The 14435-nt window shown below is 40.2% G+C and overlaps 1 protein-coding gene across 3 annotated transcripts in view; it reads right to left on the bottom strand.

Annotated features, from left to right (window-relative positions):
- The window catches only part of LOC149452205 (uncharacterized), a 54997-nt gene that overhangs the window by 10572 nt on the left and 29990 nt on the right, over nucleotides 1–14435 (bottom strand). For all 3 annotated transcript variants that reach the window (XM_089689644.1, XM_089689645.1, XM_089689646.1), the window contains 3 exons: nucleotides 13301–13390; nucleotides 3026–3234; nucleotides 2364–2570 (listed from right to left, as the gene is read on the bottom strand). In XM_089689644.1, the coding sequence (XP_089545770.1) occupies nucleotides 2364–2570; nucleotides 3026–3234; nucleotides 13301–13390 (506 nt within the window). The remainder of the gene's footprint in view (nucleotides 1–2363; nucleotides 2571–3025; nucleotides 3235–13300; nucleotides 13391–14435) is intronic.

Here is a 14435-nt window from a genome sequence, read left to right on the forward strand (position 1 = left end):
GATCGGTGCCGATCCCTGCTCTGACAACTGCCGGTTCTCAGCAGTACTTTCCTCAAGCTCTGACAGCGTGAGAAAAGTGCAGCCAAGAACCGGCAATTGCATTTCCCTGTAATCAGCGTGTCATTGGACACGGCTGATCACGTGGTAAAAGGCCGCTGTGATTGGCCTTTTACCACATCACGTGATTAGCTGTGTCCGTAGGACATGGAGATCGCCGAGTGCGCGCCCCCGGGGGCAAGCAGGAGAGCGCATTCTGGGAGGACGTCATATGACGTCCACCCAGAACTGGCCGGCCGCAGTGTAGCCGTCATTCGGCTATCTGCGGTCGGCAACTAGTTAATTCTGAAGAAGTGAGGTTTGACGATTACATCTTGAGGGGGTCCATCAGGCTTTAAGGGGATCAGAGCTCTATGGATGCGGTCAATCTCCATGTGAATTTCGTCAGTATCCGGAACTGCTGCCAATATGAGGAAGTGGGCAAATGTAGCGATATCTTTAACTGTTTCTGGTAGGCCTCTAATTCTAAAATTGTACTGGCGGGCGCGATTCTCAAGGTCGTCTTTCTTTGTATAAGCTTCCCCAAGGCGATCTTGTAGGTCAGCAATCTTGGTAGAATTCTGCGACACTCTGTGAATGGTATCATCAACTTTATTTTCAATATTCTCCAGGCGGTTTCTGATATCCCTAAAATCTTGCCTGAGGTCAGAGGTTAGTTTAGTGGTAGCTTTTTCTAATTCCCTCTGAAGCAAAACGAGCAATGAGTACAGAATCCCTGAGTAGTGCTGGGACACATCTGGAGAAGCAGGCGATAGAACTGGACCATCAAGAGCAGAATCTTGGCCACTGAGCTGACTATTAAACATCTCTGCCATGTCCCCATCAAGTAGGGAGGAAGCATGTGATTCCTGGTCTGGTGACAGGGCCACAGCCTGAGGGGGAGACTTGGCAGGGCAGGATATGGACCCAGAAGGAGCAGAAAATACACTCACATGAGCCTGGGAGCCGTCACTGCGTGTTCCAGGGCTGGATGGGGAGAGCTGGGCTCGCTGTATTAAAGGCAGTTTCCCCTCTGAAGCGGAGGAGCTCCAGGATACGGCACCGGCCGCCATCTTGCCCCTTCTCCTTTCTTCAATGCGGCAGTGTGGGAGCCGCCCGCCTATCTTCTAGCCGGCTGGGTAGGCATCGGAGGTCCTCCACCTGCTCCTCAAGCCGATCAGGTGAGGGGCCTGACGAAACAAGGTCAGGGTGTGCTGTATGTCCCCCCTAAAGCGACGGAAAGGTGCGGAGCGGTGATCACATCATCCGCTCTAGCCGCCCGCGCATGCACTCTCTCTGGAGCTCCAATTTAACTATGTATTTATGTATGTATGCTGGTGTGAACAAGCCTCTGAAGTTGAACTCCAGGCAGATATTAAACATTAAAGCAGTTAAGTATTTAATACATACAATGAAATAGATATACTTTACTTTATGTCACTACTATAAACACCTGAGTTTGTATTGATTTCAGCCTCTTGCAATGCCCAGTACAGCAACACATAGACTGGGAAAGGGAGGAACAGTACAGTTAGTTATGCTACATTCACATGTGCTATAAATTAACATTCTGACATGAAGAGGGCAAAAAGTTGACCCCATCAGTATGCTGCTGCTCCTTTACTGTCATGTCAAAGGTTAGGTGCTGGGAGGTGGCGAAGCTGTATCGCATTACTTCAGCAAAAAATAGTTAACTCACCAGGCTGCCTCTGCTGTTTATAAGAGCTTTGAAAATGTCAGAACTGGATGGAGAAGAATGCAAATCTTTTCTAAGGTATGACCCCAGGCACACTGGGCATTTTTGCTATCTCTTCTAGACACCTTTCCTCCTGGCAGCTGTGTTTTGGCAGAAAAAATGCTTGATGCTTGTGTTTAGCACAAAGTACTTGGACATTATTCCATTTCAAAGGCCAGAATAATTATTATTCTGGCCATTTAAATGAGTTACTGCTCAAGCACTAAACACACCTAGCGTTAAAGCACATTTAGATGTTCTTACAGATGTCAACTGTTTTTTCTGCCACGCTGCTCCTGGATGTACTGGCAGTGAGTTTTTTTTTCTGCTTATAAAGTCTTCTAAATGCCTATGTGTGCATGGACACAAAGGATAACATGCAGGGGTGTTTAGAGTAAAAAAAAAGTGCCAGGCTACCCTAAGAGCAGCATTAAAAATGGCCAGTGTGAATGAGGCCTATGCCAACTTCCATACACTGTTTGTATTTTACCTGTGTATTTAACAGTTTGCATTATACATAAAATATAGAGCTTAAATGGGACCTCCAAGCAAAATATGAAGCAGATACAGCAATGAGAAGTTTTACTCTTACCTCAACCCCCATTCTTAAGCCGGTATTTTTCACATTCACAGACAAGAGAAGAGTGTCACAAGGATGCAAAAGACTTGGGTTGACTTCCAGGTTACTATAATGAAACATGGTATAGGAAAGCCCATAGCCAAATGGGTAGAGAGGAACTTGGCTCCCATAATACCGATATGTCCGCCCTTGCATTGTGTAGTTTTCCATGGCAGGGACCTTAGACAGAAGGTGTTTCAGAGATAAGTATAGCATACATACAACATAGTTTTAATCATAACTTTTTTAAATTTGTCCTCTCCTACCTTTGACAAGTTGCCCTATTTGGCTTCTGCAAGTAAAAATGTTAGCTATTACTGGAATTTGGTCTTGTTTTTTTTTTTGTGGAGGTAAGATTTCCATGAATATTTTTTTATGGTCTATAAAATACATACCAAAAAGTCTGCTTCTTCAGCTTATACAGCATTGCATCTTTTTTCCGGTCTCATTCTGTATACACCCAATAATGACCATAGCAATGCATTATGTGGCTTAATTTTCTGCAATGCACAAACAGCATGGCATGGCATGGCATATGAGAAAATAAAGTGTAGGAGGATCTTTGGAATTGACAAGAATTGTTCAGCTTTTTGTAATACATTCTATGACTTGACTTTATTGATCAGAAGACCTACCTGCTCCATGCTTGCAGGCCATGTGGCTGGCAACCTGCCTGCAGGATTTGCCTCTTGTGCTCCTATTAAAACCTTAGTAATAGCCGTGCCTGCAGCTTGTGCAGGGAAAAAGCACTCCAGAATGGCATGCACATCCTCACTTTCCTTGGCCCAGGAAATGTCCAAAGGACCAGCATTAAAGAGCAGCAGAATAACAGGACGTCCTGCAGCTGGAAGGTAATAAGGAAAAAAAATCTTATGGTATTAGGATGCTTGAAGGGTAGCAGAGAATCATACAAACCACACTGGTGTCAAAGTACTTTAGTACTGCTGCTAATGAATTTTAAAAATGATAGTCGTCTGTCCCTTAACCATGTTGAGGTAATTTAATGGGAAGACTGATTTACAGACTGGATGTGCTGTATATCTAATATGATGCTTAAAATGAATTCTCAATGGTTGGTATGCTCCCTGCACTGTTTTACTGACTAACCCAATGGCACTATATATATGAAAAGCAACCCATTCTGCACTTGGTGTTGAATCACAATGGACTCAACTTTAATCTTTATCTTGCCCAAGTTCACTGCCATTGTTACGAACAGAAATGAAAGCGAGCGCTAATAAATCCTGAAGCAGCTGAAACACTAAAAGGTAAACCATATGTCATAGATCTGATATAAAGTGGTAGTGCAGCGCTATAAAATGTAGACAGACTAGTAGCATAAAAAACGCACATACACGATGGGTGTGCTTCTGACTGTAGGAGTTAAAACTATAGTGATAATAGCAAAGTAACCATATATAACTTATGAAACCATGTGATGATAAATCCAACTAAAATGTTGATATTGATGCCAAACGCATACACAAGCAATGCGTCAAATGTAAGTATGAAATAGATGTGTTGATAACATGTACAGAACACACACTATACTGATGAATGCATAGTGACCACATATAATAGTGAAATTAGTCCAATTCTGGATGTTAATATTAATACAAAACGCATGAGCGTGGAATGCGTTCAAACCATGAGATATCATGAAATATTCTCATTTATTCTTGGAGTGATGTGATTGGATCCCAGTTAACAGACAGTCCAGGTGCGTGTGCCAATAAATATATAAAGTGCGCACTCACCAGATACGCTAATTAAAAGTGCGATGTGTCAAATATGGTGTCGTAATATCAGTCGTGGGTCCCTTCACACGGGCAATCCGAGGTGCAGCTTGGGGATGGGTGGCCTTCCTTAGATGACAGTGTATTTAGACAAGCCCGTATGGAATAATTCAACCTCTTCCAGGCACTGAGGAATTCACCAGGGATCACTAGGGGATTTAAAATGCTCGAGGCAGAGCAAGAAGTAGGGATATGCCCATAGTGTAGTATTTCAGATAATGCTTTAATTATAATGGTTAAAAAGGATAAATCCAAAAACGTACATGAATGCACTGTAAGAAGGAGCAATATAGTGACAAATTGCATAATAAGCAAACTGACCAGCTGGTGTCATGGGGTGGCCACTGGACCTCCATGGTCCGGCGGCATTGACGTCAACGGCTTGCAGGGGCTCCTCCTTGACGCATTTCGTACTAAAAGTACATTATCAAAAGGGGTATGCCCGTTTGCAGCCTGATGTCTTAATTCTGCTGTTTAAATACTCTGTAGTTTTCAAAAAAAGCGTCAATGAACGTCAGGCGCCATCTTGCCGAAGACCGGCACAAGTGCACATGCGCAGAGACGCGGGCGCCATTTTGTGTTGGTCTGTAGCAAGGACATCATATAGCCGAGTGTCGGCGTCGTACTGCGCATGCGTGGGCACCATTTTCCCTTAGTTCGGGGAAAGGGAATGCAGCATACAGTGAATATCGCCGCTCGTTATTTTAATGTATTGCTGAAAATATATTACTTGAGCACTTAAATAACAATATGAATATTGATTCATCATGTATGGGAAATATTACTATATTAATTAATTACGCTGCACCGCTGGTGCCTGCATTGCACGTGCGCGGGCGCTATTTTTTTGGAGTCTAATAGGGGAAATGGCTGGGCACCATTTTCCCTAAGTCATAGACAGAGACATGTATATTAGTTGTCATAGATACAATGCGTGCCAAATTTAACGCTCCCTATTAGTAAGGGGAAACGAGGTGCATATTCAGTGTTGTTTAAAATTAATAACATTGTATACTGCAAGTGCATAAAAAGCTGTCTTCAAAATACATCCTTACATGAAATAAACAGACATGAAATTCATCAGCACGAATAAATACAAACTAAGTGTAAACATACAAATTAACTAGTCCACAAACAAGATGTGCTTTAACTGCAGACTGTCAGCTTTAATTTGAGGGTATTTACATCCAAATCAGGTGAACGGTGTAGGAATTACAACAGTTTGCATATGTGCCTCCCACTTGTTAAGGGACCAAAAGTAATGGGACAGAATAATAATCATAAATGAAACTTTCACTTTTTAATAGCTGGTTGCAAATCCTTTGCAGTCAATTACAGCCTGACGTCTGGAATGCATAGACATCACCAGACGCTGGGTTTCATCCATGGTGATGCTCTGCCAGGCCTCTACTGCAACTGTCTTCAGTTCCTGCTTGTTCTTGGGGCATTTTCCCTTCAGTTTTGTCTTCAGCAAGTGAAATGCATGCTCAATCGCATTCAGGTCAGGTGATTGACTTGGCCATTGCATAACATTCCACTTCTTTCCCTTAAAAAACTCTTTGGTTGCTTTTGCAGTATGCTTTGGGTCATTGTCCATCTGCACTGTGAAGCGGCGTCCAATGAGATCTGAAGCATTTGGCTGAATATGAGCAGATAATATTGCCCGAAACACTTCAGAATTCATCCTGCTGCTTTTGTCAGCAGTCACATCATCAATAAATACAAGAGAACCAGTTCCATTGGCAGCCATACATGCCAACAACATGACACTACCACCACCATGCTTCACTGATGAGGTGGTATGCTTAGGATCATGAGCAGTTCCTTTCCTTCTCCATATTCTTCTCTTCCCATCACTCTGGTACAAGTTGATCTTGGTCTCATCTGTCCATAGGATGTTGTTCCAGAACTGTGAAGGCTTTTTTAGATGTCATTTGGCAAACTCTAATCTGGCCTTCCTGTTTTTGAGGCTCACCAATGGTTTACATCTTGTGGTGAACCCTCTCTATTCACTCTGGTGAAGTGTTCTCTTGATTGTTGACTTTGACACACATACACCTACCTCCTGGAGAGTGTTCTTGATCTGGCCAACTGTTGTGAAGGGTGTTTTTCTTCACCAGGGAAAGAATTCTTCAGTCATCCACCACAGTTGTTTTCCGTGGTCTTCCAGGTCTTTTGGTGTTGCTGAGCTCACCGGTGCGTTCCTTCTTTTTAAGAATGTTTTTTTTTAATTCAAATATTTATTAAATTTTCATATTTATAAGTACATATAAAAAAAAGAGGAAAAAGAAAGAAGAACATAACAATACATTTCATCAACATTCTCATATAATATATAAAATTCTTAATCCTATCTCCTTCTATTACCTTTTTTTTTTTTTTTTTTTTCCCTTACCTCTACCCCTACACCCTACCACATCCCTCCACCCTCCCACTCTGCATTTTTCTCTTACTTCCTTCCCTATAAAATCAAGAAACTTCTCTTATCATTGCTTCATGTATATTCGTTTGATGTACAAAATCTTCCCATTTCTCCCATCTCCTATTAACAGTTGATTTGGATGTAAATACCCTCAAATTAAAGCTGACAGTCTGCAGTTAAAGCACATCTTGTTCGTTTCATTTCAAATCCATTGTGGTGGTGTATAGAGCCAAAAATGTTAGAATTGTGTCGATGTCCCAATATTTATGGACCTGACTGTATATCTCCATCTTATCTTCTTGGATATAGTACAATTTCTCCATCTTACTAATCTGATTTACTCTCTCTACCCAATCCTTTTCTCTCGGAACCTCTAAACTATGCCAGAATTTAGGTATCAAACCCTTTGCTGCATTCACAAAGTACCATATACCCGAGTTTTTATATTTATTCACTGGTAAGTCTGTTTTATGTAGTAAGCACACTTCTGGATCTAATCCTATCTTTATCCCTGAGATTTTCTCTATTAAGTTGACCGTTGTCTCCCAAAAACTTTGAATCCTTGGGCACTCCCACCAGATATGAAACCACGTACCAATCTCTCCACACCCATGCCAGCACTCTTGTGTTCTCTCTACACCCATTTTATATTCCACATTTGGTGTGATGTGCCATCTTACCAAACTCTTATAATTTACCTCTACCTCTCTCATGCTAATGTTTTCGTGTGTGAGTCTATATATTTTCCTCTGTTTATCCTCATCTATCTCTATTCCCAAATCCTTTTCCCATTTTTCTATGTACATTGGTTTTACTTCCGTGACTAACTCAGTGAGAATTTTATAGATTTTTGCCGTGCCCCGTTTTCCATCTCCCCGTGATTCCAACAAACTCTCAAACAAGTTCCACTCCTTTCTCTCTCTTATAGGTTTCGGAAGACCCTCAACGAAGTGTTTTAATTGGTGATATTTCCACTCATCAATCTTAATAAAAAGTTCCCTTCCACCTTTCTTTAAATCTTTCAATGTTTTCAATTTCTGTCCATCCATAATATCCCTTAGTTGAATATCTTCCTTTTTAATCCATTTTCCCATACTCCCCTTAATACCTGGTGGAAAATACTCCATATTCCTTAGTGAAATTAATTGTGAGTTAAAATCCCAATGCATATACTTATGTAAATTATCCCAAACCTTTAAAACATTCAGTGTAAACACACTCGTGGTATCTTTTAAACCTCTATATTGTGCTGGTGCCCATATGTTTCTACTCAGGTCAACTCCCCTCAGATCATTCTCTATCTTAACCCACCTTTTCCCCCTTATATTGTGTGTCCAGTCATAAATTCTTGTTAAATCTACAGCATTATAGTATCTCCTAAAATCTGGCATTCCCAATCCCCCTCTCTCTTTACCTCTACTCATCAAATCATAGGATATTCTAGATTTTTTATTTTTCCATATAAATTTTGTTATCATCTTTTTAATTTCTTTAAAAAAGGCCTCTGGGAGTCTTATTGGGATCATCTGAAATTTATACAAGACTTTGGGTACAATTATCATTTTTATCAGATTTATTCGTCCTAACCAGGAAGGGGTTCCTCCTCCCAGTTTCTTCAGTTCCTCCTTAATCTCATTTAGAAGAGCAATATAGTTTAATTTATACAATTTTGTATATGAAGCAGTAAGTTTAACCCCTAAATATTTTATCTCTCTATCTCTCCATATAAAAGGGAATTCTTTTTGTTTCTTTTCTTTCTCACTATTTGGAAGATTTATATTTAAGATCTCAGTTTTTGTCGGGTTGATTTTTAAATTTGATATTTCCCCATACTCTTTTAAATTTTTTATTAAATTCGGGACTGTTATCCTAGGATTTCCCACATAAAACAACAGGTCGTCTGCAAAAGCTGCCACCTTATGTTCAGTTTCCCCTATTTGTATTCCCTTTATAGCTACGTTCTTCCTAATTGTTTCTAACAAAGGTTCCAATGATAACACATACAGCAATGGGGACAATGGACATCCCCGTCTTGTCCCATTTGACATCCCTATGGGCTCAGACTTTTCACCATTAACCAAAATAACCGCGGATGGCATTTTGTACAACTTTCCTATCCACTCCCTCATTCTACCACCTACTCCCATGATCTCTAGGGTATCCATCATGAAGCTCCAGTTTACTCTATCAAAAGCTTTTTCAGCATCGATCGAGAGCACCACTGCCGGAGTTTTCCCTTTCTTAGCTTTCTGGATCAACAACATAGTTCTAATTCCGTTATCTCTACCCTCCCTCCCCGATACAAAACCAACCCGATCTCCCTGGATCCATTCTGGCATTAGATTTTTCATCCTATTTGCTAAAACCTTTGCATATAACTTTGTATCTATATTTAGGAGTGCAATTGGCCTATAACTAGAACATTGAGTAGCGTCCTTCCCTTCCTTGTGTATAAGTGTTACATGGGCTTGTAAGGATTCCTGTCTAATCTCCATTTCTCCACCCAGGGCATTCATATACTCCTTCAATTTAGGTATTAACAGTTCACTATATTTTTTATAATACCTCACGATATATCCGTCTGGGCCAGGGCTTTTCCCCACCTTAGTATTTTTTAATGCTATTTTTATTTCCTCCTGTGTGATTTCTAATTCCAGGGATTTCAATAGATCTTCATCTATCTTTGGTAGTCCTGCATTTTTTAAATATGCTCTTCTTTTTTCTCTGTTCTCATTTTCACTATTATTTACTAAGTTCTGAGAATTAATATTATACAGCTTACTGTAATAATCCTTGAACACCTTCCCGATCTCTTTAGTAGAGTGAGCCATTTCTCCCTTGGGGTTTCTTATTTTCTCTATGTAATTTCTATTTTTCTTTTTTCTCAGGGCTTTCATTAAATATTTTCCTGGTCGATCTCCCCATCTATACCTCTCCCCTGCTACTTTATTGAGTACTCTTGGTGAAGTCTTCTCTTGATTGTTGACTTTGACACACATACACCTACCTCCTGGAGAGTGTTCTTGATCTGGCCAACTGTTGTGAAGGGTGTTTTCTTCACCAGGGAAAGAATTCTTCCGTCATCCACCACAGTTGTTTTCTGTGGTCTTCCGGGTCTTTTGGTGTTGCTGAGCTCACCGGTGCATTCCATCTTTTTAAGAATGTTCCAAACAGTTGTTTTGGCCACGCCTAAATGTTTTTGCTATCTCTCTGATGGGTTTGTTTTGTTTTTTCAGCCTAATGATGGCTTGCTTCACTGATAGTGACAGCTCTTTGGATCTCATCTTGAGAGTTGACAGCAACAGATTCCAAATGCAAATAGCACACTTGAAATGAACTCTGGACCTTTTATCTGCTCATTGTAATTGGGTTAATGAGGGAATAACACACACCTGGCCATGGAACAGCTGAGAAGCCAATTGTCCCATTACTTTTGGTCCCTTAACAAGTGGGAGGTACATATGCAAACTGTTGTAATTCCTACACCGTTCACCTGATTTGGATGTAAATACCCTCAAATTAAAGCTGACAGTCTGCAGTTAAAGCACATCTTGTTAGTTTCATTTCAAATCCATTGTGGTGGTGTATAGAGCCAAAAATGTTAGAATTGTGTCGATGTCCCAATATTTATGAACCTGACTGTAGGTCTATACAAGGAAAGATGTATAAACTCATAAGAGGATGCAACATCACTAGCTATTGTCTATAAAGCAATTTACGCCGATGTCCACGTTGTGTCCAACTGGTGTAAGGGTCCTCATGTTGAAAATCCACTTGGTCTCTGCTTGTGAGACCAATTTGGTTTTGTTGGACCCTCTCCAATGGATCTGCCATTAATATGTTCCAATTTTTGTTAATGATTTTATTGAACATATTAATGGCAGATCCTATTCTATCGAAAGTGTTACCAGAAAAACCTGAGATTGTTTTTAGAAAGGTACCCACCCTTTGGAACAGAATTGCGCCTAACATAATAGACCCTCCTATCCGATCTACATTCTTTTCACAAATGAAAGGCTTCTATCCCTGTAAGAAATGCGTGATATGTCAACAAAGTAAAATACCGCTTGCAAAGACAGAATCCTTTTCGTCCACCTGTACAAAGAAGACATACGAGATCTCTTCTTTTATCACTTGCAATAGTAAATATGCTGCCTACCTTCTGGAGTGTCCTTGTAAAAGACAATACATTGGACGCACGACCAGACGTTTGAGGGACAGATTTAGGGAACACATTTACAACATTAAAAAAGGTTTCAAGGAACATTCCTTGTCCAAGCATTATCGTTACCATTATAATCGAGATCCCTCAACTCTTAAATTTATGGGCATAGAAGTAATTGAGAACCATTGGAGAGGGTCCAACAGAACCAAATTGGTCTCACAAGCAGAGACCAAGTGGATTTTCAACATGAGGACCCTTACACCAGTTGGAAACAACGTGGACATCAATGTAAATTGCTTTATAGACGATAGCTAGTGATGTTGCGTCCTCTTATCAGTTTATACATCTTTCCTTATATAGACCTATAGGCACATTTATTTACGTTACAGCCTACGGGGAGTTTTTTAGGTCATCCTGGTCTATATGAGTTCTGAGACCATTAGCATTGCCCTATATGAGATTTTTTTACTTATTAGAGTATCTATTGTATCAGCCAGGACATAGATTTCCACACCTCTTTACACTAATAATAACTTGAGGCATCCTGGTCTATATTATTTATCTTCATTTATCTTAATTCTTACCACATTTTCTATTTTTCATTACACTATTTTATTATGTAGACTAACAACATTTTTTATCATGAATCCGACCATGGTTATTGACTTTTATTGATTTTTATGGTTATACATCATTTACGTATGTTTTGATGTATGGTGCTTTTGTATTGTTCATTTAATGTGTCTCATGCGGACTATTTAATTGTATGTTTACACTTAGTTAGTATTTATTCGTGCTGATGAATTTCATGTCTGTTTATTTCATGTAAGGATGTATTTTGAAGACGGCTTTTTATGCACTTGCAGTATACAATGTTACTAATTTTAAACAACACTGAATATGCACCTCGTTTCCCCTTACTAATAGGGAATGTTAAATTTGGCACGCATTGTATCCATGACAACTAATATACATGTCTCTGTATATGACTTAGGGAAAATGGTGCCCAACCATTTCCCCTATTAGACTCCAAAAAAATGGCGCCCGCGCACGTGCAATGGAGGCACCAGTGGTGCAGCGTAATTAATTAATATAGTAATATTTCCCATACATGATGAATCAATATTCATATTGTTATTTAAGTGCCCAAGTAATATATTTTCAGCAATACATTAAAATAACGAGCGGCGATATTCACTGTATGCTGAACATACAGAGCCGTCTGAGCTGCATCCCCTTTCCCTGAACTAAGGGAAAATGGCGCCCACGCATGCGCAGTACGACGCCGACACTCGCCGATATGATGTCCTTGCTACAGACCAACGCAAAATGGCGCCCGCGTCTCTGCGCATGCGTACTGGTGCCGGTCTTCGGCAAGATGGCGCCCGACGTTCATTGGCGCTTTTTTTGAAAACTACAGAGTATTTAAACAGCAGAATGAAGACGTCAGGCTGCAAACGGGCATACCCTTTTTGATAATGTACTTTTAGTACGAAGCACGTCAAAGAGGAGCCCCTGAAAGTCGTTGACGTCTATGCCGCCGGACCACGGAGGTCCGGTGGCCACCCCATGACACCAGCTGGTCAGTTTGCTTCTTATGAAATTTGTCACTATATTGCTCCTTCTTACAGTGCATTCATGTACGTTTTTGTATTTATCCTTTTTAACCATTATAATTAAAGCATTATCTGAAATACTACACTATAGGCATATCCCTACTTCTTGCTCTGCCTCGAGCATTTTAAATCCCCTAGTGATCCCTGGTGAATTCCTCAGTGCCTGGAAGAGGTTGAATTATTCCATACGGGCTTGTCTAAATACCCTGTCATCTAAGGAAGCCACCCACCCCCAAGCTGCACCTCGGATCGCCCATGTGAAGAGACCCACGACTGATCCACCATATTTGACACATCGCACTTTTAATTAGCGTATCTGGTGAGTGCGCACTTTATATATTTATTGGCACACGCACCTGGACTGTCTGTTAACTGGGATCCAATCACATCCCTCCAAGATTAAATGAGAATATTTCATGATATCTCATGGTTTGAACGCATTCCACGCTCATGCGTTTTGTATTAATATTAACATCCAGAATTGGACTCAATTCACTATTATATGTGGTCACTATACATTCATCAGTATAGTGTGTGTTCTGTACATGTTATCAACGCATCTATTTCATACTTACATTTGACGCATTGCTTGTGTATGCGTTTGGCATCAATATCAACATTTAAGCTGGATTTATCATCACATGGTTTTATAAGTTATATATGGTCACTTTGCTATTATCACTATAGTTTTAACTCCTACAGTCAGAAGTGAACCCATCGTGTATGTGCGTTTTTTATGCTACTAGTCTGTCGTCTACATTTTATAGCGCTGCACTACCACTTTATATCATTGCCATTGCTAGTAATCTCACTGCAAATTTAAAAATCACACTTTGTGTTAAATTTAAGTATCATCTACAAAAGTAAACATTTAGGTTTTACTGCAGTACAAAAAAAAAAAAAAAGATGACCTGAGGCTACAGCATCACTGAGTAATGTGGATTGGAAGCCAGGTAGAGATAAATTCTTTCGATCTATCCCCTCACTTTCTACAGTCACACCTAAGGGGAGAGAGAGAGAATAACAACACTAAGAATGGGCCATGAACAATCATCACTACTGTAACCATACGGTAAGAATTAATTTGCAGAGGTTTGTAAATATTTGTGGATTGGGGATACTATGTACACATTTAGAATATTGAAAAACATTTTACCCTCTTAAAAGGAGCAACCATTGGAAAACAACGTTACATGCCCACCAATATGGACCATGTGATCCCCGTAATAAGAACCCCCAACCGTTTGAGAGCGGCATTTCATGCAGAGATTAAACCAGAAGTTCAGTGAGCAAATACCTATAACCCCCCAACAAAACTCTCCACCCATGTTCATTACACATATGAAAAAAAAATTAAACCATTTTCCAAAAATACCTTAAAAAGAAGTACCACACCCAAATACATCAGCTGTGTCTACTCACAAACGATAAAAGTTGCAAGCATAATGCAAGAATGTTTCAGCCTTGGACAGTGCATCCTATCTTAGAACTGTCTGGTTGGAAAGCTGACGTGTTTTGGGAGTCAGGACCCCTTCCTCAGAGATAATTCAACCAAGTGTCCTGTCTGCCCTTTCATGGCCAAGGGTCACCAACAGCCAGCCCTCCTGTCAAAGGGCCAGTGGGCGGGGTCAGGGCATATCCGTCCATTATATCTTACGACTCAAAAACTGATACAAAAAATGTAGAATACATATAGCATGCAAACTAATCTATTTCATCAAGATTTATTGCTGTGTAGTAACAAAGATGGGAAAGAACCAACCTACTACTGGCTGCCAGATAAAAACCATCACATATGGACCATCTCATTCAAAGGATGTCAATACTGCAAATTACTAGTCCATTAAATGTTTTTTTTACATAAAAATACTAAAACAGATAGGCGTAAATAAATATTGTAAACCATGCAAAGTTGTGCAGGTTAAAAATTGGGACCCCGCCCAATGGCCTTTTGACAGGAGGGCAGGCTGTTAGTGACCCATGGCCATTTAAGGGCAGACAGGACACTTGGTTGGATTAGCTCTGAGGAAGGGGGCCACCTGAAAC

The sequence above is a fragment of the Staurois parvus genome, unplaced genomic scaffold (genome assembly GCF_062004578.1).
Source record: "Staurois parvus isolate SC_StPar_1 unplaced genomic scaffold, SC_StPar_1.0 ptg000488l, whole genome shotgun sequence".
Taxonomy (NCBI): Eukaryota; Metazoa; Chordata; class Amphibia; order Anura; family Ranidae; genus Staurois; species Staurois parvus.